General features: G+C 37.5%; 3 protein-coding genes across 3 annotated transcripts; 2 read left to right on the forward strand and 1 right to left on the reverse strand.

Annotated features, from left to right (window-relative positions):
• Positions 1 to 2,009: 2,009 nt before the first annotated feature.
• LOC127429947 (beta-crystallin B2-like) lies at positions 2,010 to 5,282 on the reverse strand. Its single transcript, XM_051679342.1, has 6 exons — positions 5,149 to 5,282; positions 4,520 to 4,593; positions 4,239 to 4,357; positions 3,134 to 3,266; positions 2,873 to 3,015; positions 2,010 to 2,752 (listed from the first exon to the last, which is right to left on the reverse strand). The coding sequence occupies exons 2-6, from the start codon at positions 4,583 to 4,585 to the stop codon at positions 2,584 to 2,586; spliced, it is 630 nt and encodes a 209-aa protein (XP_051535302.1). The 5' UTR covers positions 4,586 to 4,593; positions 5,149 to 5,282; the 3' UTR covers positions 2,010 to 2,583.
• A 1,475-nt stretch (positions 5,283 to 6,757) lies between these two features.
• On the forward strand, positions 6,758 to 9,699 carry LOC127430342 (beta-crystallin A1). Its single transcript, XM_051680075.1, has 6 exons — positions 6,758 to 6,881; positions 7,538 to 7,604; positions 7,728 to 7,846; positions 8,696 to 8,837; positions 8,934 to 9,076; positions 9,225 to 9,699. The coding sequence occupies exons 2-6, from the start codon at positions 7,566 to 7,568 to the stop codon at positions 9,370 to 9,372; spliced, it is 591 nt and encodes a 196-aa protein (XP_051536035.1). The 5' UTR covers positions 6,758 to 6,881; positions 7,538 to 7,565; the 3' UTR covers positions 9,373 to 9,699.
• Positions 9,700 to 10,647: 948 nt separating this feature from the next.
• On the forward strand, positions 10,648 to 14,145 carry LOC127430162 (dehydrogenase/reductase SDR family member 13-like). Its single transcript, XM_051679698.1, has 5 exons — positions 10,648 to 10,896; positions 11,525 to 11,643; positions 11,744 to 11,867; positions 12,206 to 12,532; positions 13,349 to 14,145. Exons 1-5 carry the CDS (start codon positions 10,770 to 10,772, stop codon positions 13,606 to 13,608), a joined length of 957 nt encoding a protein of 318 aa, XP_051535658.1. The 5' UTR covers positions 10,648 to 10,769; the 3' UTR covers positions 13,609 to 14,145.
• Positions 14,146 to 23,559: the final 9,414 nt, after the last annotated feature.

Genomic DNA, 23,559 nt, shown 5'->3' on the forward strand with positions numbered 1-23,559 from the left:
TCCAGTAACTGAACTATAAGGGAAGTTTAGGCAGTTTATATGAAAGATGCATAAACAGTGGTGGAAAATTTTTTCTACACACAAAAGCGTTTTATGGGTGAAACCCTTAAAATTGTTTGAATTAAAAACATGTTAATGTTGTAACTGTACATTTGTCATAGCAATATCTTACCTTCTGTTCTCTTCTTTTTAAAGAAAGTCAGAAGATTTCCTCTAATTGTTCTCTTTGCATTTCAGCAAATCTGCAAAACTTTTGAAAACTTGCATTACCTTCAGTGACATAAGTCAACCCATCATTGCTAAACTCCGACATACCCCTTTGCCGGTGTTTTCAGAAAACCGGCGCTCATTGCCAGATTGCACAACTAAAGCGTCACACTGGCAGAATATTTCCAAATTGTGTAAATGTAAAGATTTAATTGGGGGATTTAACCTCTTGAAATCTGGCAACCCCAAACATGTCAAAATCTAATTCTGGTCGGCTAATCGCCAATAGGCTATTTAACAAACGTTATTTATCAAACGTAGAGAACTAAATATTTTACTTGCATGATTAGTTCAATGTAATACATGACACAACTGATCTAAAGGGGATTGTAAGGGGGTATGGTGGTTTACAAAGGGTTGGCATACCCTTGCATCCCTCCTCAACTCGAGCCCTGCCCACACCTATCATATTGCTTCAGAAGATATTGGTTTAACCTGGAGTACTTTTAGGTTGCCCTTATGTGGATTTTGGAGCTTCAAAATTTTGGCACCCATTCACTTGTAGTGTATGGACCTAAAGAGCTGAGAAATTTTTCTAAAAATCTTTGTTTGTGTTCAGCAGAAGAAAGAAAGTGATACACATCTGGGATAGCGGTTGAGTAAATGATGAGAACATTTTCACTTTTGGGCAAACTATCCCTTTAAGACACAAATCTTGTTAGAAACCCTGCTGTATCTGGTCAAAAGGTTCATACAATTTGCATATTTAATAGTGTAATGGTAGCCAGCTGGTAGGTAGCTGTGCAGTGTGTGTAAACCTCACTCTCCTGGCCTCAAGAGGGGCACTAGCGACTGACACTAGAGGCTGTAGCCTTTAGCCTCCTTGTTAGCGTGCCCTCCTCCCATGCTGGAGACATCAGTTTGAATTCTGTTCAGAGCAGGTTGAGCAGGACCAGTTACAGTGATGCCATGACCTGGGTGGGAGTGAGGCTTAAGGGGGTGAGTGGGGTAGGTAGCTGTGCAGTGTGTGTAAACCTCACTACCCTGGCCTCAAGAGGCATACTAGCTGCTGTAGCCTTTAGCCTCCTTGTTAGCACACCTACGTCCCATGCTGGAGATATCGGTTCAAATCCTGTTCGGAGCAGGCTGAGCAGGACTGGTTACTATAGTACAATTATTAATTCTTTTTTTATTATGCATGATACAGAAGTTTCATCAAGTTTAAAAGAAATTAGTTTAAAAAAAAAAAAAAAAAAAAAAGTTATCCATTCAACTCCAGTGGTTAAATCTATACATATCAGAAGCTATATGATAGGTGTTGATGAGAAACAGATCAATATTTAAGTCCTTTTTTACTATAAATTCTCCTCCCTGCCCAGTAGATATACTGGATGTAGACCAATAAAGCAAATCGCCATAAACAAAAGAACTTGTATGAGAGAAGAGCTCTTAGGAGGGCTGTTTGAAAGTGGAGATTTATAGTAAAAAAATGACTTAAATATTGATCTGTTTTTCACCCACACCTATCATATAACTTCTGAAGATGGGATTTAACCACTGGAGTCGTAATTTTATGCTGCCTTAATGTGCTTTCTTGAGTTTCAAAGTTTGGGACCCTGCTGACTTGCATTGTATGGACCTACAGGTTTGAGATATTCTTCTTTGTTTGTACTCAGCAGAAGAAAGAAAGTCATACACATGGGATGACATGAGGGTGAGGAAATGAGAGAATTTTCATTTTTAGGTGATCTATTCCTTTAACCTCACTCTATCAAGATGAGAGCAGAGCAATAAAAAGAAAATTTAGCTTTAACATCTTTTATTTTGTTTATAGCTAATTTCTTTGTAGATGCCAGCATCCCTGAGAAAGATAGTGTAACAGGACCTCCTCATTGTCAGAGATAAGGGGATCCCAAATCTGGAAGAGAAAATGGAGTTCTCCTATTTCGATCAAACTTGCCTCGATGAGATTATTTTGCGCAATTCCACTGGACGAAAGAGGTGAAAGCTCTAAGTTTGGCATATGCTTAGAGTGCATTGCACCTCCTTTTGGGTCAGTGAAAATGCCTGACAAGAGAGATTTCATCTGATATAATCGAATGAAGGTAAAATTTAAATGTTAAGAAATATATAAGAGTGTCATAAATAACTAAATAAAAGAGGGGCTGTATAGATGAAAGCAAAACTGTTATGCTTTTGCAACCAGTAGTGAGAATGTGCACACATATTACAGTATTATGCTTGCAGTGTTTTCATCACAATAGACAGTTTATGTTCTGATTATCTCCGTTGATGATCTCCTTATGGTGAGAGATGATTTTACATTCCATTGAGTTTCCACCCTGCTGTGTCCACTTGTCCATGTCATGTCATCACCTATGCCATCATCTCAAAGCAGCCTCTGTGATGCGTCTGCATGTCCCTCACTCTACGCACAGACTGGATCTGGGGGTGATTGGCACCCCATTCGTTCCAATGCTTATATGGTCCACACTCAAACAGGTACTGGTATCCACGATAGCCAGGGTACTGATATCCAACCCACCTATATTTGGAAGTAACATACATTAATTCTTGAGAAAATTAAATGGCTAGATGTAGATGATCATCTTCAAAATGGACACTTTGTGGTGATGTGTAATACAAAGAATGCTGAATTGCTTACGTTCCACCATTCATTTGGATGCTGGCGACTCTGTTCTGAAAGCCATGACACCACAAACTTGGGATGTCCTCATCGCAAACCTCCATCTTACGGCCATCAAAGTTCATGGACTCATACAGACAGATCTTATGGTCCTGAGGGTCCTACAAGGCGAAAGCACATATAACTGCTGTCTTTCATAGTTTCCATGGTCCTCCTTTAAAGCAATAATCAAAGTCCTTGAATAAACTTGTCATAATTAATGATAAAATGTTAACCCACCATTCGAACTGGCCGGACAGACATGAGACGATCACAACGATAGCTGTTGGACCAAGTGTCCCAGCGAGGGTATTCGCCTCTCTCCAGCATGAACATCTCACCACTCATGTTTTGTTGCTCATAACCAACCCATCTGCAAGGTAGTTAAAAATACACAGTGGCCTTGTAACGATGCTGCTGGCAATGACAAAGATGATGAATTGAAGAACCCAAGTGCAAATTTATTAACTAAAGTGAGAACCAATAAACCCTAACTATAAACATGAATTAAACATAAAACATGAATTTGACTTGATTTGGCTTAACAAAAACTTGGTTTGACAAACTTGACTATAAACAATGACTACATTACCAAACACATCCAAAGTTACATTCAACAATACTTGACAAAGGACAATGGAAAACATGAGGGTTTAAATACATGGACATGGGAGAACAGATGACAAAGATAACCAATAAACAGATAGAACTGATAGCAAGATAATAAACCAATGAAAACAAGACACATGAACATGGAGGGAAAACATGAAATCACATGACTAGGGACACATGACATGAAACAGGAAATAACTTTCAAAATAAAGACATGAAAAGTATGAATCAACAAAATACACATGACAGGCCTGTTTATTTTTTCATTAACTGCATGTACTTTATTATTAAGCAACGGACATAGAAGAAATTGTATATTTTAAACTTAGAATTCTTTGTGATTAACATACCCAATTTGAAAATACACATTTTGCCACAACTGACATGATAAGAGTTAGTCCTCTACTTTAGTTACACTTACATGGCCGGGTCTAAGAGGGGGCTAGGTTTTCCTTGTGCCCCCCTCTCACACCCCCCATCCCCAGTCGGATGTGGAAACAACCAAGAGGGACCCACCTAGTCAGACCCCAAACCCAAATGGTTTTGCTTGGTCTGCTACACTAAAATAATTTTTTTTGGATATTTAGGATTTTAAATGAACTACTTCTTCAGATGTCCCTCTCACCTCCACATTTTAAAATTAAATGACTGAACATCATTTCACCATTTTTTGTCTTATCTTAGTTATAAATATTACTATTGCTTGTGATTTGTTAAATCATTCCATACTTACGGCCCACACTCCACTCTGATGGAGCCTACACGGTTCAGCCCCTTCTCACAGACATTACGACACTGTCCACTTAGCTCCATCATTTGCCCTTGGAAATTCTCGTACTCGAACAGATATATCTGATCATACAGAGATAACATTATGGTCAGGATTTACACATGAAGACATCTAATCAAACAAGTGCGTCTTGAAATTCACCAGCCTTTTTCATGGATGCTTAAACAATTCCTAATAGAGTCATGAGAATTTGGTAAGAGAATGATGGAATAGATTTGCCTTACTCTGTGGGAACTCATTCCCGTGGCATAGCGACTCCCCATGCTTCCCTGTACAGCAGTATGTGACATGGCTAAAGCTGTTACCAAACAGAGAGGTGGAGAAAGAGAACTGAAGTTTCAATAAAAGATTCAATCAAGATTCAATAAAGTTCTGAGTAAAAACTAATTAAACAGAACATTGGAAAAGCAAAATCTTTCACATGGAACATGAATTCAATGAACAACTAAACATTTAGTACCTGACAATGTTATAGTTTGGAAAGACATCAATAGCATTCTAAATAACACCTCGCTACACATTTCACGGAACACATTTCTAAAAAAACCATTATTAACGATTATTTTAACATCAGGCATGTGACAGTAATAGACTTTTCATTCATAAAAAAAATCTACTTTACTCAAATCAGCAAAGTCATAAGCAGACTCAATCTATGTACACTCCAATCATTTCAAATCTATTAAAAAATCTCTGTCTACACTATATCTACAGTATATACACTCCAAACAATCAAGATTTACTCCAGCTTGTTTAAAGAATGGGAGTTCTACTTAATAAGGGCCATCCATTATGCTTCTTTTTAATTTGATCACTTGCCAACCTAGAAACCCCTTCCCCAAGCAGAGCTCACCAAAACTTTGCAGTCAGGCACAAAACAATGGAATGTAAGAGGAGTGCTGGCAGAGGAATGGATGCCAAGGCCTGAATGTGCTAGGGTTCGGGCTTTGGATGGGTTATATATACATATATATCCCCATCTGTACTTCTAGGGCAGAATGAGGCCATGCTATTGGATAAAAGTGATGGGCATTTGGAGGGGTTTGGAGTGCAGGCTTATCTATGTGACCCTGCTGACGTTGCTCATTGCTTTGTTGCAAGCTTTGGATGGATGTCTGATGTCAACCTCCATCAGCAGAAAGCATGGAACTCTATGGCCTCTATCTCTTTAACTCTCTCCCTGTCTCTCATACTCATTCACACTCTGTAGCACAGCTAGTATGCTGACCTCAGTAGACTTGCCATAGCCCTCTCTATTGAGAGAAAGAGGGAGACTTATTGTATATGCTCTGTATAAAAAAAGCCACCCATTTGAGTTTAATTGCTGCCTTGAATTTGTAAGTAAAATCAACGTGGTGGCAAAGTTGCAACCTGTAGTGATGATTTCATTGCACTCTTTTGACCAATTTCGATGAATTACTGATGGAAAATTCAAAGTTTGAATCTCTGTCAACTCATAAAATCGAGTAGAAATTAGAGAGAGGAAACAAAAATGTTGTTATAATGATTAATTTTTTTTGACAATGTGCTTTTCTGTTACACATATCATGTCAAGTGCTCACTTAAATTGGAGTCAAATTTAGAGCAACTTTCCTAGAGCAATATTTAACATGGCCTGACTGTAAGTACTACGGCTAAAAAGAATACAGACGAAACCAAACATAACACTTACAGTGATTCATTTCAGAATTCACACAGTCCTAAACATATGCTATGTTGTCACTTAACTGAGCCCAGTTCAAACCTGTGGCCCAACTATGTTTATCTCTCTCAGACTGAAGATTTTGATTATTTATTTACTTGAATGACAATTTGCATTATCATTTCACTTAGTCATGCTCTTCCTATAGCTACACAGGGTCCCAGCCATGTAGCTGCTTTGCATAAAGTCAAAGGAGTGGGCAGGACATGGATGTTGAATGGATGTGCTTATAAAGTGTTGCGTGAGAATGCATATATGCGGGACAGCATCTGTATGTGTGCGAGTATGTAAAGGCAGGTGGGAATGGGTGGTTGAAACTCTTTGTGTCTGGCACCACAGTGAGAGCAGAAGAGTCTCAGCGCAACCATGAATTTTTAACTAAAGATGTTTGTCGGAGTGGACTTATTAAAAACTATAGTGTACTTAGGGATACATTCAAGATGTTTTAGTAGTTGCAATAAGCTGTTATCAAACATTATAGAGTTGAAATGTTGAGCTAAGAATTGCACTTTTGGTAGTCAAGGCTTATGGAATGATCTCATTTTGAAACAACTTGCTTGTGTCTGTTCAAGCATGTGTGATTTGTAGTATACTCTAATAGTATGTAAAAGCATGCATGGAATCAATGTGCCTGGCATCCACTCCGGTAGCAATTGCCAGTACGCATGATGCCTCCCTGGCTAGGGCAGATGGCATTGTGAGCTGGGGTAAAGCCAAAGGCTCAGTCCAAAACAATGAGGCCTGGGGCAAAATGCTGACTCCTGCCTGCCCTGTGGCCTATCTTCCCATTCTGCCATACTACATAAATAGAGCCCTTAGTCGGAGGTCTGGAGACCGTTGTGTGGAGCCCCTGAGCACTTACAGCTATTTGTTGGGTTGGTCAGGTAAGCCCTCCATGTTAGTCCTTTCATTCGCCATAGACATTTTCAATTTAGTGTGCTTTGCTGATCTGTAAAACTCTGGGGGAGAGGCACATGATCACAAACACCACTGAAAACAAAACAAAACAAACTAACATAGCAAGCATATGTGCAGGCATTGACATTTCAGGAAACTAAATATTCAACTAAATACCACACATATTACACTCTACATTAGAATGCTTTGGATAACAATTGACATCAGTTCCCTTTAATACATTGAACAAGAGTTCTTTACAATTTTACCAATACTTCTGGGCTAAATCTAATATTTTATGCAGCTGCTAATATAATCTATATGATTTGTAAGTTTTCATCTTTGCAATGCGTAAAGCTTTTAGATCCAATGTGTTTTAGCCATAAATCTTTTTTTTTCTTCTCTCTACAACTAAGTAGGTGTTTTTCTGTTTGGCTTTACTCTGTAATGTTTGGATGATGTACTCTGAATCATCAGGAGAATCAGTGTGATTTATTATTTTTTTAAATTTTTTATTTATTGGAACAACAATGACATTTGGCAGGACCTTTTGCAACTACTTTGCTCCTCAGCCGCAGGCTGTTTATACAGTTGTCATAAATGATAGAGAACTCTTTTTCATCTGCATATTTGCGTTCTTCAGGTCTATCAGAATTAAGATATCTTCAAGGATGTCTCTGACTAATCCCATGCCAGTGGGGCCATGGAAGGCAAGTAAAAACTTGATAGCTAGTGATAATGCCAACCGCTATACAAAGTGTTGAATTCTTCTTGCGTGAATAAGAATGCTTTCAAGTATCTCAAAGCCAACTGTTGTCTCTGTGAACATGTAGCTCACAGTCTATGACCAAGAGAACTTTCAAGGCAAGCGCATGGAGTTCACCGCAGCCTGTCAGAACATCATGGAATGTGGCATGGACAATGTCCGCTCTGTGAAGGTGGAGTGTGGCGCGTAAGTTACAGAAATAAACATATAGACGTACAGATTCCTACAACTCACATACTCTTAAAGACCCCCTTTAAATCTAAAATGGAGTTTTGTGGCTTTTAATCTATGTCTGTTAGCTCTGAAGTCATGTACATGGTAGTGCACTCCTAAAAGTTAAATAAAATATCCTTATCCTTATCTTTTCCTGGAAAACAAACTAAAATGATCAATGACTCGTCTTGCACTACACTGATTTTTGTCTGATCAAATGCTCTCTAGAATGAGAGTCCATCTCCCTAATACCACCTGCAACTGACTAGCAAGTAGCACTTGATTCATGGCTGTGTAAACTAAATGTACACGTAAGCATATTGGTTTTAAAAAAAAGAAAGAAAAAGAAAGAAAGAAAGAAAAAGCTCTTTGATATGTCCCACCCAAACCTCTGGTTTCAACTGGAAATACGTCAACACACAACTGAAAACTGCACTTGTCAAGCAATTTCATGGGGTCTTTAAAGGGACACTTTACCCAAAACTAAAAATTCTGTTGCCATTTACTCATGTAAATTAACCCATTTACCCTCATGTCATTCCAAACCCATATAACCTTTTTCTGTGACACACAAACGAAGATCTCATGCAAAATGACACCATTCTCTTTCACTATACGCAAAAAAATTCAATGAAAGTGAATGGTGACTGAGGCTGTGAGTCCCTAACATTCTGCCTAAGATCTCCAAGAGTTCCATGGATTAAAAAAAAGTCATACAAGTTTAGAACAACACAAGGGTGAGTAAATGGTGACAGTTTCATTTTGGGGTGAACTATCCCTTTAAACTCTCTAACTTGTGTGTGTCTGCATCCATTTGAACAGCTGGGTGGGCTACGAACACTCCAGCTTCTGTGGGCAGCAGTTCATCTTGGAGAGAGGAGACTACCCTCGCTGGGAGTCTTGGAGTGGCAGCAATGCCTACCACATCGAGAGGCTAATGTCCTTCCGCCCAATCTGCTCTGCTGTGAGTATAAAAAGGTGTCAACTTACAACAGTGTGGTAACTGTTTAACATTCTTTCCAAATTAATATTGTCTCTCCAAATGTTATGATCTGTGCAGAACCAAAAGGAATCAAAGTTGACTGTTTTTGAGCGGGAGAACTTTATCGGACACCAGTGGGAGATCACTGATGACTACCCCTCTCTCCAGGCCATGGGCTGGCTCTCCAATGAGATCGGATCAATGCAGGTGCAAAGTGGAGCGTGAGTACCATACTTGTCTCTCTCTTTACACCATAGCTTCAGGTGCCACAGCAATTTGGTGGTACTTGCATGTGAGTTAGAGCATACTGGAAATATTAAATTGGGATTCTCTGTTTGCATTTGTCATGTTTTTTCTCACTGTCTGTAGCTGGGTTTGTTACCAGTACCCCGGCTACCGCGGTTACCAGTACATGCTGGAGTGTGACCACCATGGTGGGGAGTACAAACACTACAGGGAGTGGGGCTCCCATGCTCAGACCTTCCAGGTGCAGTCCCTCCGCCGAGTTCAACAGTGAGGGTAGCCCGCCCAAACCACTTCCTCCTTCTCCCACGTCCTCCTCCTCTTCCTCCACCTCCTCCTCACTTCCACCCCTTCACTCTGACACCGTCAAGCCCAGCTAGACCTGACAGAGCACAGGCAGAACGCCTGGTGCATTCAGCAAATATTCACTGCACTTTCTTCTTTCTCGATGCCATCAATTGAAAGAAAAATGTGAGAGGAAGAACACAAGCAGGCTGATTCTGTGGGTGGCACAGTGATGTGACTCAAGCTTTGCTCCTCATCGCTGTCATGATGCAGTCTGTGCAAAAGAGATCAATAAAGGGCACAAGTATGAAAACAACCCATTGTGAGAGTTTGCTTGATATTGTAGCTGTGAACCAAATGTAATGCCACAAAATAGTACTTAGATGTAGAAAACTTAAAAATGTTTACCATGATTCCCACATCTATTCCACAGCTATTGTTATCCCTGTAAAATTCTAATAAATTAATATGGGATCTTCTTCAAACAGTGTAAGAAGCTTTCAGAATTTTTGTCATTTTTTTTTGTTTTGTTTCAATAACAACTTTGGCAAATACTAAGCTAGTTTTGCAGTAGTATGTTTTATTGTAATCTACCACAGTTCTGTACACTCAAAAAAATATTTTAGCCTATTTTTTAAGATTTACGCATTTCAATTTCATAAAATTCTATCAAGAATTTTATCAAGAATATATGCAACTTAATATATTTTTTTATTTTATTTTATTTTGTTTATGATTACTCAATTTCAATACTCAGTGATTCAATTTGAGGGTTGTCAGTCGATTAAAATGTGTAATCAAATTGATTACAGGACATGTCGATTAATTAATCTAATTAATCACATTCATCATTATTTGCTGAGACCCATAAATAAAGATGATTCATATAAAAAATGCATAATAAATGAAATATTTTATAAATATAATATGTATGGCCTATAATAAACATATCATATGGACTGAAATTCAGTTTGAAATAAACTGCATTATTGTGACAAATCAATAAGTCCCCTTCACAATGTCAGTGATTTTGTCACAGGATGCAACAGTAGACCTTTCTTTCTTTCTTTCTTTCTTTCTTTCTTTCTACACAAAAGAACATGTTAGGCTGAATGTTAGTCTCAGTCACCATTCACTTTCACAGTATGGAAAAAAAAAATTATATGAAAGTTGTACATACACGAGCACACGTTGGAAACAGTATACATTATTAGAGTAACTGCGCCATCTAGTGGTTAGCTGCAGTACACAATGTAAGCCCGGAAGTAGTTGCTGGCAGTTACGAAAACGTAAACAAGTTGTCATATGTTACAAAGTAACAGTCCACATGTGCTCTCGTAAACTTTAAAAAGTTCTAACATCACCTGTTTGACTCTTTCATGCGAGATGTCTCTCCTGTTGTCAGTGCTGGCCGCTGGGCTCGCCGCATACTTACTGATTTATTACTGTGTGTTCAAAGGAGCCCGATTTAAGAGCAATGCGACGTTAAAGGGGAAGACAGCAATTGTTACAGGTTTGATTATATTATTTAATACTTTAGTATACTTGCTTTTATGCAAATAAGAACTCAACTGCAAATATACTGTTAATTAGATCACGATATGCTCGTTCTCTATTGTTAAGTGATGGATGAATGTGAATACAGTACCAGTCAAAAGTTTGAGTACACCTTACTCACTGAATGTGTTTGATCTAAAAGCTTATGCTAAATTCTTGAATTTAGTTTTGTAGACAAAAAGTGCATCTTGCCTTTGTATGAATTTATTTACTAAACTTAAAAGCTAAAATATTTCTTCGAGTCTGCTGAGTGGTTAACCTCATGCGGTTGACAGAATAGATCTGTTATGATAATGTTAATAAATCTGTACGTTTTGATTTAGTTATAAATCAATATATAAAATAAATAATATCTACGATATTTATAGGATATATATATATATATATATATATATATATATATATATATATATATAATAGCCTATAAATATCGTAGATATTATTTATTTTATATATTGATTTATAATATATTTATACCCACACACACACACACACACACACACACATCTTTACCCGTTAACATTATGTTGGTGTTGGTCAGTTATACAGATTCAGTAAATCTCTGTTATGTGTAATGAATGTAGGAAGTAACACTGGCATTGGCAAAACCACAGCTATGGATCTGGCCAAGAGAGGGGCGAGAGTGATCCTCGCCTGTCGAAACCACCAAAAAGCTGAAGCTGCAGTGTATGACATTCGAAGGGTAAACTCATGCATTGACCTCACTTCCTTTAATTCCTCTCATTTCATTGACATCTAATAGAAGTCTAATAGAAAGATCTGTTCTGCCCTGTTTCTCCCAGGAGAGTGGAAACTCAGAGGTGCTGTACATGCATTTGGATTTGGCCAGTTTTAAGTCTGTGCGCAATTTTGCAGAGACTTTTCTGAAGAGTGAACCAAGGCTTGATTTGCTGATCAACAATGCAGGTAACTGTATCTGTAAAATAGTAGACATGTGCAAGGGCGTAGATTTGGGGGGGGTCTACATGTTTCCATTGATCATGGTATAAATATGGGGGGGGGGGGTGTTACCTGCCCCCCATCCTCTCTGGAAACTACACCCCTGGACATGCGAAATTAAAAGCATAGTTCACCCCCAGAATAAAAGTTTGTCATCATTTAATCACCCTCATATTTTGCATTGCGTGGAATGCAAAAGGAGATGTTAGGCAGAATGTTTTCCTCAGTCAGCATTTAAACCCTTTAAGGAAATGTAATGTATGAGGCCAAGAAAATGTATGTGATATTGACTGTTTTATTATTAGGTCTTATCACATCAGGCAGAACAGAGGATGGTTTTGGTATGGCGTTTGGCGTGAACCACCTGGGTCACTTTTTGCTGACCTTGTTGTTGTTGGATCGTCTAAAGGAGGCAGAGCACAGCCGTGTAGTCAACGTGTCTGCCCTGCTTTATCGGCTGGGGTCCATAGATTTCAACCTCCTCAACAAGCATAAGGATCTGGTCACGGGCCAATCATACTGGCATGCGCTCAGAGCCTACTGCCACAGCAAACTGTGTAATGTGCTCTTTACCCGAGAACTTGCAAACCGCTTGGATGGGACCAATGTAACCTGCTATTGCCTGCATCCAGGTCAGCGATCCCTTAGTTGTTGTTTGAGCCATTAATTCAGTCATAAGTATTATTATTCCTATATAGTAAAGGAATTGTTCACCCAAATATGAATATTCTATCATCATTTACTTCCATTCATGTTGTTCCAAACCCAGACTTTCTCTCCTCTTTGGAACACATAGACTAGCTTTTGTTTTTTTCAGATAAAGAAATTTAAAGGGGACTGGGGTTGTCGAGCACAAAAATGACACAAAACTATCAATATAATATAAGTGGTCATCATTTCTGTCTGATGCACTTTATTATTTAAGTCTTCTATAATATATAAGTCTTCTTGGCTTATAAGATAGATTTGTGTGACAGACAGACAACATTTTCATTGTTTTTCACCTAAAATCTATGCTGTGGCTCTCAAATAAAATATAGCACTATTGACGTCAACGACACTTGGTTATGAGACAAGCGAGAGCCAATGGCGACGATGTGCAATTTGTTGTATTCCATATAACTGTTCCTCACACAGTGTTATTGCATGGCTTCAGATGACTTGGAATATTATGCAGGAGTCGTTTGGACCACTTTTATTATTCTTTTATGGTGGTTTTGGTCATTTTGGAGCTTGACTGCCCCAGTCCTCATTTACTTTCATTATGTGGAAAAGAGCGGCCTGGATATAATTATCCTGGATTTGTGTTCCACAGAAGAGAGAAAGAGAGGTTTGGAACGGCATAAAAAGTGAGAAATTATCAATTAAAATTTGTGTGTACTATCCCTTTTACAAAGTCACATATAGTGTTTCTCCAATAGACTTTCATTATTGTCTTGTCCGTACAGGTGTAATAGCCACTGAGATCGGACGGAACATGGGCTTATTGCAGAAGCTGCTTTTCGTGCCCATGTCTAAGCTGTTTTTCATGGATCCTGAGGGAGGTGCACAAACCACACTGTTCTGTGCTTTGCAAGAGGGCCTTGAGCCTCTGAGTGGACGCTACTTCTCCTCCTGTGCTCTGCAGAGTGTTAGTGATCTAGGACGGGATGATGCCCTGGCCAAAAAGCTTTGGGAAGTGAGTGAGAGGCTTTGTGGACTTGCGTAAAGGAGCTCACGCAGGTTTGTGGAACAATAGAACTCTAACTGAGGAAAAGGGAAACCACCAACAGCCTTATGAGTGTCCGAAACTGAACTCTTTAGGGTTCTTCAGGTAATTCAGTTGTGGTGGGACAGTCTAGCTTAGGGGGTTCTTATGAAATATTGTTGCCTTATATGAACACGTATATTGTAATATATGCATAGTTTGGGAAACAATTAACCACAGCAACCTTTAATGTCTTTATGATATAGTATGTTAATTTACATAATTAAGCACTTACTAATAATTAAAGACTTCATAATTACTCAAGAACACCTTTATTTATTTTTTGTAAATTCTTGGAGGTAAAACAATTTATATTTACTCACTGAGAAGAAACATTAGAAGTGGTGACAGACCGATATATCAACAGAGTTGACCAATAAATTGACCAACATTTCACCATTTCTAGATTTTCTGCATCTACTGATAACCATGCTTGGCTGTCTGATTAATAGAAGTATTAGTTTCCCCTTGTGCCAGTAATAAAATCTGATAACAGACTTTTTAATAGTTTTCTATTTTCAGATATTTTAGCAAATTTTATCTAGAAAAGTGTTCATTTAATCTAAGTAACTTTATGTATGTCTCATTTACCATCATTGAATTGAACTATGTATAATATATTAGCATTATATCGGCCATTCTGCACTCTAGATATCAGCATCGGTCACTGAAAAACGTCAGCAGTCAAACTCTTGTTAAAAGAAATTCATCAAAATTCTCTTTTTTTATAGAGGTTTTATATGGTAAATGTATCATTTATCAATTTATCATTTCTATTATATGAAATATATTAAAAATATGAAAAATATAGATACTATTCATATACTTGAAGCTGTGGAATATTTCAATATTTCACAGTGTTGAAAGTAAATTAGTGTGTACAATATATTTTCATAACATTAGTTTCTTTGGACCTAAATGCAAATCACTGGCTCCTCTGAATTAAAAATAAATATATATGTATATATATATCAAATTCATAGCAATTTAAAACATGTCATGAATCTTCAGATTTATGGCAAAGTACATGAAGAAAATCATCAGTTGCTGTCATGCATCGGAAGCTTTTTTGCCTTGTCAAGCAGGATGTAGTATCTTTGTGGCTCACTTAGTGGCAGTAGTGTGCCACACTTTGCATTCTTCAACTGCAGGGCGACACAACCTGAGGAGTCCGCAGAGACCTCTGTCAAGATGACAATCATTAGAATAAAGTAGGTTAGATTACACTGAGAATTGCAAAAGTAATTTCATGTAATATTAGAGTTTGCTTTTCTACTGAATTAAAGTTGGTGTCAGGGGCTACAGCCATTGAGTGTGGCTGGATAACCACTATGAGGGCTTGTTAGAATCTTACCGATATCTTCACATCTTCAGACCCCGTTGCTAAAAGATCCTTTACTTGGCAATGAGATTTGATTGTAACATTTTAACATTACTGTATGTGTATTGACTTCATCATGTCATGGATGTCCAGATTTGTTCATTCTCCAACTTAAAAGTTGGTGTGAAGTGTATACTGTCCAAATGAACATGGACTTGAACATGGACTTAAAGTAATAGTAAATAAAATGAAAATTCAGCCATTATTTACTCACCCTCATGTTGTTCCAAACCTGTATGACTTCCTTTTCTTCCATGGAACACAAAAGTACTTTCTAGGCAGTACAGTATGTTAGTCTCAGTCGCCATTCATTTTCATTGCATTCATCTTTTTACGGTACAATGAAAGTGAATGGTGACTACGGCTTACATTCTGCCTAAAATCTCCTTTTGTGTTCCATAGAGGAAAGTGGGTAATTTGGTTTTGGACTAACATGAGGGTGAATGAATGAATTTTCAATTTTGGGTGAACTACCCCTTTAAGGCTACAAAGTGATGAGGGAAACAACTGACTTCATCCAATGCAGTTCTTCCCAGTCTCTATTTGTGTTGCCTTTACTGTGCACTAATTCTGTTGTATCCTCATGGTATCAAAGAGCGTTTGACTAAAATGGTGTGATTAATACCATATTCAAAAGTGCATTCCTATGAGCATGTTACTAATCATTTTTCGCTAGAGGTATGCATAGTGTTGAGGAAGAACAGGCAGAAGGCCCATGCAGGGTGGTGAAGTTCCATGATAAAGTTCGTCATCTTTGGTCCACCTCTCACTGATGGATGTGCAGTCTCCTCCATATCTTGGTTCATGCACGGTGGTGAGTCTGTAAGTCCACCGTCCCGTTCGATTCGTTTTGTAGAAGCAAAACACATTGATGAGTGACGACAGGTGTTTACTTTGGATGCACTCCCGAGCTCTTTGGCACAGTACTTAACGACTGGATTAGTGCATCAATTAGCAATCACTACATGGGAGGAGCCTGATTGATCGAGAGACTGTTGCTTCTAGGCTGGGCGAGGGGCATGCTGGGGCATGTGAGGAAGCAGCTGTGTGTGTGACTGTTTAGTGGCCAGCTGCTTGTGAATTAGTTCAAAGGACTAATTTCACTGCATGATGGCGGAATAAAACCATATGCCCCTTGTTGACCTTGTAAAAATATAATAAATATACCTGGAACTGTCACTTGCATTCTGCGCTGGCCACTGATTGATAAAACTGAGCATTGTAATAATAATAATTTTTTTTTCAAAACAAAGTGCTAAGACAACTATAAGTGAGGTATTTGTACGTTGATTTTCTCCAAGATTGTAAACACTGCGACTCTGTGGTGCCTTTAATATTGCTCTGTTTGTTTGAATAGCCCAACATAGCAAAATTGGTTCTACTAACGATGTATGTTTTGGGCATTCTACCTCTTTGGCCAAACAATGGTAGACTAGGAGAGTGTTCAGAAAACCTGTTTAAAAAATGGAAAAAAAAAAAAAAAAATCATAATTGTGTAATTTGAGTAGTTTAAGTAGAACATTTTAAGGAGTGATTTTAAATAAAAAATAAAAATAAAAAAAAAACAATATTATTATTATTTTTTTTAAAGCTACACTATGTAACTTTTGGCCCTCTAGCGTTTAAAAAATAAAGCTGCATGCGTCTTGCGGAAGAATGTTGTTTTGGTTGTGCTTCACTCTGCTTCTCTGTGCGGATGAATATGGTTCGAGGCACCGTTGTACACATGGATACAGGATATCTTATCAGAGCGAATGAACAAATAAATAATGAGAGAAAGGAAAAGACGGATATCTGAAAACATGTCATCTGAGCAGGTAAGTGCCATATCTTATACTGTTGTTTTGACTTATTGGAAACATTGATGTTTTGAAATAAATGACGTTACAAAAGTTAGGCAAGGTTCGAAAACATTAGACATAACGATTGCTAGTCTGATAAGGTCAAACGTTGTAAAGTTTTTATAACTGCAGGATATTCTGGCCTAATAGACCATGATAGTAACTAATTTATAGATTGTCATTGTTACCAACCATTGGTCAACATAATTTCAAGACTCACATGACCTTGGCAAGCCTAGGACTAAAGGATTTATTTATATAAACTATTGCTGTTATAAAGAAAATTACACACGTGTGCTAGCAAGTGAAAAGTTCTGTGCCGATTACAGTATAATTATTGTATTTCACTACAAAACAGCTATACATAAACCATATCAATAAAATATCGTACCTGTTGAGTAAGAAAAAAGCCATGTCTGGGTCGCTTTTAAATCCTTTCAGATCTCGGAGTTGTCGCCACCTCTGAAAAGCCAAGCCGATGTTGATTTGGGTTTTATTACAGACTCTGTGGCTTTCCCTTTTTGCTTGTAGACTCTGCTCTGTTCTGGGTTTCTTTGTTTTTATAACCAGTGATTCTCCAGAGGTTTACCATTTTGAATGATCCATGGTCAATTTTTTTCTTGTTCGTTATGGTGACCAGCTTTCAGCTTCAGCTACTCCCATACCATACATGCGCTACAGTAGCCAGAGCTTATTTTCTCTGTGTACGGAAATGACGTCAACACGCACGGGCGAATGACATATGTAAGCAATTTCCCGTGAAATCCATCCCGACAGCTCTAAAATATAAATCATTACTATTGGTTTATCAAAGTGTATTTGGGTAAAGTAAATACATGGTTTGGAAGATGTATTTTTGTTGCACTCTCTCATTAATAGCATTTTGTTTTTTTGTTTTAACAAAAAAATGTTACATAGTGTAGCTTTAAATATATAGTCCTGTCCCAGCTAAATATGCAAAGAAATCTATAAGTAAGCCATTCACAGTTTGTTTTGGTGCTTTCAAAATATTGCTCTGTTTGTTTGTGTGTCATGACACGCCCGACATGGCAACAATGAGTGTTTATATATATATAAACACCAATACTCTGATAAGTATAGAAAATTCTGCTTTTGATGTCAAAATGTAAAACACTTGTGCACATTGGATAAGGCTGCATTCGTGTTTTGTCGGAATTACCGGTACTGTAATTATGAGATGGCAACCTGGAAATTCTATTTGGAGCTGTTCACGTCCTCGAATCTGAAGTTATTCGTTTGTATGGGAGCAGTTTTTGATCATGGAAAAATATTTATCACAACATTAATTCATCTCTATATGTTCTTGCATAATGTTTAAGAACAAAGAAAGTGCTCCAGGTATCAGCTGCATAACAAAATGGCATATCAAACAGAAATATGAGTTCATCTCTTTTAACTGTTGAGGCCACTGCCATTTTGGTTCTTTTTACATGGCATCACGATGGTCAAGATGAAGATTTCATAGAATTTCAAGTTCACAAAAAAGTACTTCTGAAATAAAAATAAAAGGTAAAGAGTGTAATTTCTGCTCCACCAAACAGAATTGCAAAAATTACTGTTTTTAAACAGGTTTCCCAAAATTACATTTACATGCACAATCTGTTTGTAAACACCATAAAGGGATAGTTCATCCAAAAATGAAAATTCTTGCATCATATACTCACCCTCATGCCATTCCAGATGTGTTTGACTTACTTACTTCTGCAAAACACAAATTAAGATTTTTAGAAGAATATTTTAGCTCTGGATGTCAATACAATGCAAGTGAATTGGTGCCAAAATTCATAAAAGTAATCCATATGACTCCAGTGGTTAAATCCATATCTTCAGAAATTATTTGATAGGTGTAGGTGAGAAACAGATCAATATTTAAGTCCTTTTTGGCTAGAAATTCTTCTCCCTGCCCAGTAGGGGGCGATATGCATGAAGAATGTAAATCACCAAAAACACAAGAAGAAGAATGTGAAAGTGGAAGTTAAAGTGACTATTGACTGAGCAGGGAGAAGAATTTCTAGTAAAAAATGACTTAAAATGGTCTGTTTCTCACCCACACCTATCATATCGCTTCTGAAGACATTGATTTAGCCATTGGAATCTTATGTTTTACTTTTCTTCTGACTTATGTGACTTTAAAATGTTGGCACCCATTCACTTGCATTGTGAGAACCAACAGAGCTAAATTATTCTTCTAAAAATCTTCATTTGAGTTCAGCAGATGAAAGAAAGTCATACACATCTGGGATGGCATAAGGGTGAGTAAATGATGAGAGAAATTTCATTTTTGGGTGAACTATTACATTAAACATTGCCCTATATTTGGGTAAGGTCAAAAACAAAAAAAGATCTGCACCTATAGGTTTTTGCAGATTTGTATGATTTACTGGCGTTCTTACTGACTGACGGTACTTTCACTTCATGTCGGAATTACCATAATTATGAGAATCCGACAGTAAAAAGTGCTAACCTCTTTGTTGAACTCATTTATGATCTTACCCCAAAAGGAACACTGTTTATGGTGTCCGCTTACACATTGACTGCTTCTTAAGCATTACCGTTGTTTAAGGCATTTACACACAGATTGTGCATGTAAACATGTTTTTGGGAAACCAGTCTTTTTTGCAATTCTGTTTAGTGGGGCAGAAATAAAAAGTGTTTACTTGGACTCTAAATCAACAATCATTAACAAATCAACAATTTTAAAGCATAAGGCACTTAACTAATCATTTAATAAGTACAATTTATTCAGTAGCTCATCTCTAAAGGACTGCTGTCACCGAGATTATTTCTGTAGCTCAGTATACAGCCACATGAAACAGTGTGTGCCTGGTTTTCAGTGCAGTGGGTAGCAGGTAGTCAGGGGAGCAGCGATCTGCAGGCTCTGTCTGAGGGGAGCGAGAGAGGCAAAGTGATGCTGTGTCTCACTTTAGATTGACATGTGAGGTGCAAGATGGGAGGAGTAGTTTTTGATCATGAGTGTGGGTGACAACATTTTGGACAGTCATTCAAATACAGGCTGCTTGTATCATAAGCAAAGCCTTCCTGTTTTTTCTTCTCACCCTCCCTGTGCGGAAATGCCATCTGATGGCGGTAAATAGAAGCATCCTCTGGGTCATGTTATTTCCACAGGTGCAATTAACACCCCCATCTGCTAATCTGTGATTAACGATGTTTACAAATATGCTGTGCATGCTGGAGAGTGTCAGAATAGCAGCTCACACCTTCCTCTTAGTCCTTCTCTCTCTCGTCTGTCTTCCTCCCTGCTATTGTGTTGCTGGATTTGTAATTAGGGTTTTTTGGTGGAAGGTGACTGAAGGAAACCAGACCCTTAAGAACACAGTAGATGTGTGTACATGAGAACACTGTAAATTGTACAAAGAATGGGGTGTGGAATGAGACCAAGCCACAAATTAGAGAGACATGTCATTTCTCTTTATTTAAAAATATCATAATTTACTCTTACATATGAGTTGTGAATTAAATGTTTTTTCTAAATGTGTACATAGTATGCTTTACATGCTTGTTTTTTTTTTTTTAAGCAATACTACTGTATAAAAGAGAAGGCAGTACTGTTTTGTTAATTCTTAAATATTCTTCTTTGCAGCAATCAAAGGGATAGTTCACCAAAAAATGATTATTCACTTGCCATTTACTCACCTTCATAGCTTGACTTTTGTCTTCCATCTGACACAAAACGAATTGTTGGGCAGAATGTTTTGGACTTTTAGCCCCAGTCACCATTCACTTTTATTGAATAGAAAAATATTAAAGTGAATGATGACTGAGGCTAACATTCTCTGTTAACATTTAACATCTCCTTTTGGTTTCAACAGAAGAAAGGAAGTCATACAGGGTGGTAACAAAATGAGGATGAGTAAATGATGGTAGAATTGTTTATTTTTGGGTAAACCATAATTTTAATGATCAAATCTCATATCATTTATGTACAGTACAGACTCCATTCCAACTTTGTTTTGTAGATTATTTCAGTCTTTGTGCAGTCTGTTTTGTATGAACAATGCTGTTTAAAGATTAAAGTTTGAAAGTCTTCCTTTAACAAACATTGTTAGAATGTTCACCATTAAAAATCGAATCAAAAGTGATGTCATTATAATATCTGCAAACTAACTGGATGCAGTTGGTCTTATTTCTTGCATTTCTTTGCATAATGAATTTAGCAGAACTAGCGTCTAAAACCTACGCTTACCTAAAACTTCAAAACTATTCTTTTGCTGCTTTGTATTTCCTTCTGGAAATGCAAATGTAATTTTGAATGCATACTCGCTGTGCAGTATTTTTGTGCATTTTATCGCAATTTGTAATGCTATAGAATTAGTTTGACCTTGTAGTTTGTTTTTGATTAAAGTTGTGGAGGGATGCAGGGAATACCTGTACTATAGTGTTAAAATTTTTGCCAGTGGTGTGTTTGGTCTTAATTACCCTGTTGGTCTTTGTCTGTACCTGGAATCAGGAGCACATTAAAAAAAAGACAAGCCAGTTATTGCTAGTTTCATAAAAGCTTCATAAACATACATTCATTTACACCTTTTAGGTAAATGAGCCCATTTACTTGTTTTAGCAATTTGCTGTAATCTAATGAAGAAATGTATCTTGCTGTGCACAGCTCTGAAAGCATGCTGCTGGGTAAGCCAGCTTTGTAAATGCTATCAATTAGGCTGATGCTACAATGCTCCACAATTGTTTTACTAATTGCCAATTAGCTACCTTGGATTAAAGCACTATTTTTTGTATTATTTTAGAGATTTACAGGGCTATGACTCATTTTCAAATATGTTCAGGATATTTGCAAAAACATAAACTCTGTCCCAAAGGAGTAATGTGATATATTGTGGCATTTTCAACAGGGGAAACAAAACTGCATCAATCCTTCTCTCTTTGTGAGCATATCAGTTTGTATGGAGACTGAGATGGGGGTACAGATCACTGTTAATCACAATTTACTTAGTTTACATACACTTGGCTGAAGTATTTATGTGCAGCATTTACTCTCATCTGTCATACTCCTGAGAATATACATAATGTATTACAAAACAGTATTAGTGTTAGTCAGGAGGTCTTAAAGGAATATTTCTGTTATTTCTATTATTTGCACTCGTCATTCCAACCTGTATAACTATATTTTTTTCTGTGGAACAAAAAATAAATGAATCTGACCATGGCTTTTAAACCCACCATAACATTAGTACATATAATGACAGACATAGACACTGAGTGAACAGCTCACTGAAAGGGAAGATTATCAGTGAATAACAACTCAAATTTTGGTCTGTGCCTGACATAAATCTATGGTATGGCTTCAGAACATAGCACACATGTCGAAGTAACTACTTTTTATGGTGCTTAAGAGACATGGCCATTATGGAATATTCTCCATTTGTGTTCCACGGGCAAAATAACAGCATATGGGTTTGGAACGACATGAGGGTATAATAAGTAATTAAGGAAAGAATTGCCATTTTTGGGTGTAATATTTCTTTCAAAATTAACCGAAACTATGGTTGGATAAAGAAAAAGAAATACTCTTTAGTAGTGGGTTTCATTAACATGCGACTATAAAAAGCATAGCTGGCACAACAGTCATGCTTTTGTGTTTTTAGATATGTGCTTCAGTGTGGAGAGGTAAGACTCTGAATAAATAAGGGCTTCTCGAAAAGCTGTTTTTGTTTTGATGCATCACACAACAACTGTTACATTTTCTTTTCAAATGTCCAGTCAAGTGCAGATCGGACGGTTACTCAAAGACAATGAAAGAATTCCAATTAAGCACACACAACTTTGTCTGGAGAGCTTGGTGTAAAAATTAATGTTGGTGTGAGGGTAAACAAGCAGACCTTATTGATAGTTCAAAGCTCACTCTTTGTCTGAAATCTGCTGAAAATTGATAGAGAAATTCTGAGTAAGCATGATCATTGATTGGATACTAATTGCACTCCTCGTGGGTAAGTTGAAGAAAAACAGGCTCCTTTTGCAAGCTGGACTGGATCAAACGTTCCCATCAGCTTCGCTATTAGCACTCCATTCACTGTGTGAAGAATAAGAAATGTTTATGACTTATTTTTCCACATTCTTCATTTCACTGAAAAGTGTTTAAAAAGATGTACTTTGGTCCCACTTTAAATTAGGTGTCGTTATCTATTATGTACTAACATTAAAATACAATACAATGTATTCATTGTGTAACTACATGCTGTTCTTCAAAGCTCACATTTGCTGAAACTGAGGTTGAGGAAGGAGGTTTTAGAAGTAGGGTTAAGGTTTGGGGCAGGGCTAGTCAACTGGTGGCCCACGGGCCAAATACAGCCCGCCGCCAATCAGCTTTATCTGGCCATCTGATTTATTTTTGATAAAATTGCCTCGCATTCAGAAATACCAGAGCACTCTCTGCACAAAACTCAGCGTTCAGTGTAGAGATTAACAACGCTTAACAGCGCATGCAACAGCATTCAGCCGTCATGAGTTGTCCGGACCGGAGCACACGTTTAAGCTTTTCTGGCGATAGTTTAGTTACACTGCTTTGTCAAACATGGATCACACCATTTAGGTGAGCATTTGATTGTGTCTTATTCATTCAAATGTATTTATATAAATTGCTTAGTTGTGTTGAGTGCGGTCAAATCTACAGATTTTAAAATTGATCACCGCAGATGTTAC

Source organism: Myxocyprinus asiaticus, chromosome 39 (genome assembly GCF_019703515.2).
Source record: "Myxocyprinus asiaticus isolate MX2 ecotype Aquarium Trade chromosome 39, UBuf_Myxa_2, whole genome shotgun sequence".
Classification (NCBI taxonomy): Eukaryota; Metazoa; Chordata; class Actinopteri; order Cypriniformes; family Catostomidae; genus Myxocyprinus; species Myxocyprinus asiaticus.

Bases quoted from the DNA above. Each gene is read 5' to 3' on its own strand.
- LOC127429947 (XM_051679342.1), bottom strand. From the start codon at position 4,585: ATGTCACATACTGCTGTACAGGGAAGCATGGGGAGTCGCTATGCCACG. The intron at 3,267-4,238 runs GTAAGTATGGAA...ACTACCTTGCAG, and splicing joins ATCAGAGTGGAGTGTGGGCC to ATGGGTTGGTTATGAGCAAC. The intron at 2,753-2,872 runs GTAAGCAATTCA...TTCCAAATATAG, and splicing joins ATCCAAATGAATGGTGGAAC to GTGGGTTGGATATCAGTACC.
- LOC127430162 (XM_051679698.1), top strand. From the start codon at position 10,770: ATGTCTCTCCTGTTGTCAGTGCTGGCCGCTGGGCTCGCCGCATACTTA. The intron at 11,644-11,743 runs GTAAACTCATGC...TGTTTCTCCCAG, and splicing joins CAGTGTATGACATTCGAAGG to GAGAGTGGAAACTCAGAGGT. The intron at 12,533-13,348 runs GTCAGCGATCCC...TTGTCCGTACAG, and splicing joins CTGCTATTGCCTGCATCCAG to GTGTAATAGCCACTGAGATC.
- LOC127430342 (XM_051680075.1), top strand. From the start codon at position 7,566: ATGTCTCTGACTAATCCCATGCCAGTGGGGCCATGGAAG. The intron at 7,605-7,727 runs GCAAGTAAAAAC...GTGAACATGTAG, and splicing joins TGCCAGTGGGGCCATGGAAG to CTCACAGTCTATGACCAAGA. The intron at 8,838-8,933 runs GTGAGTATAAAA...TGATCTGTGCAG, and splicing joins TCCGCCCAATCTGCTCTGCT to AACCAAAAGGAATCAAAGTT.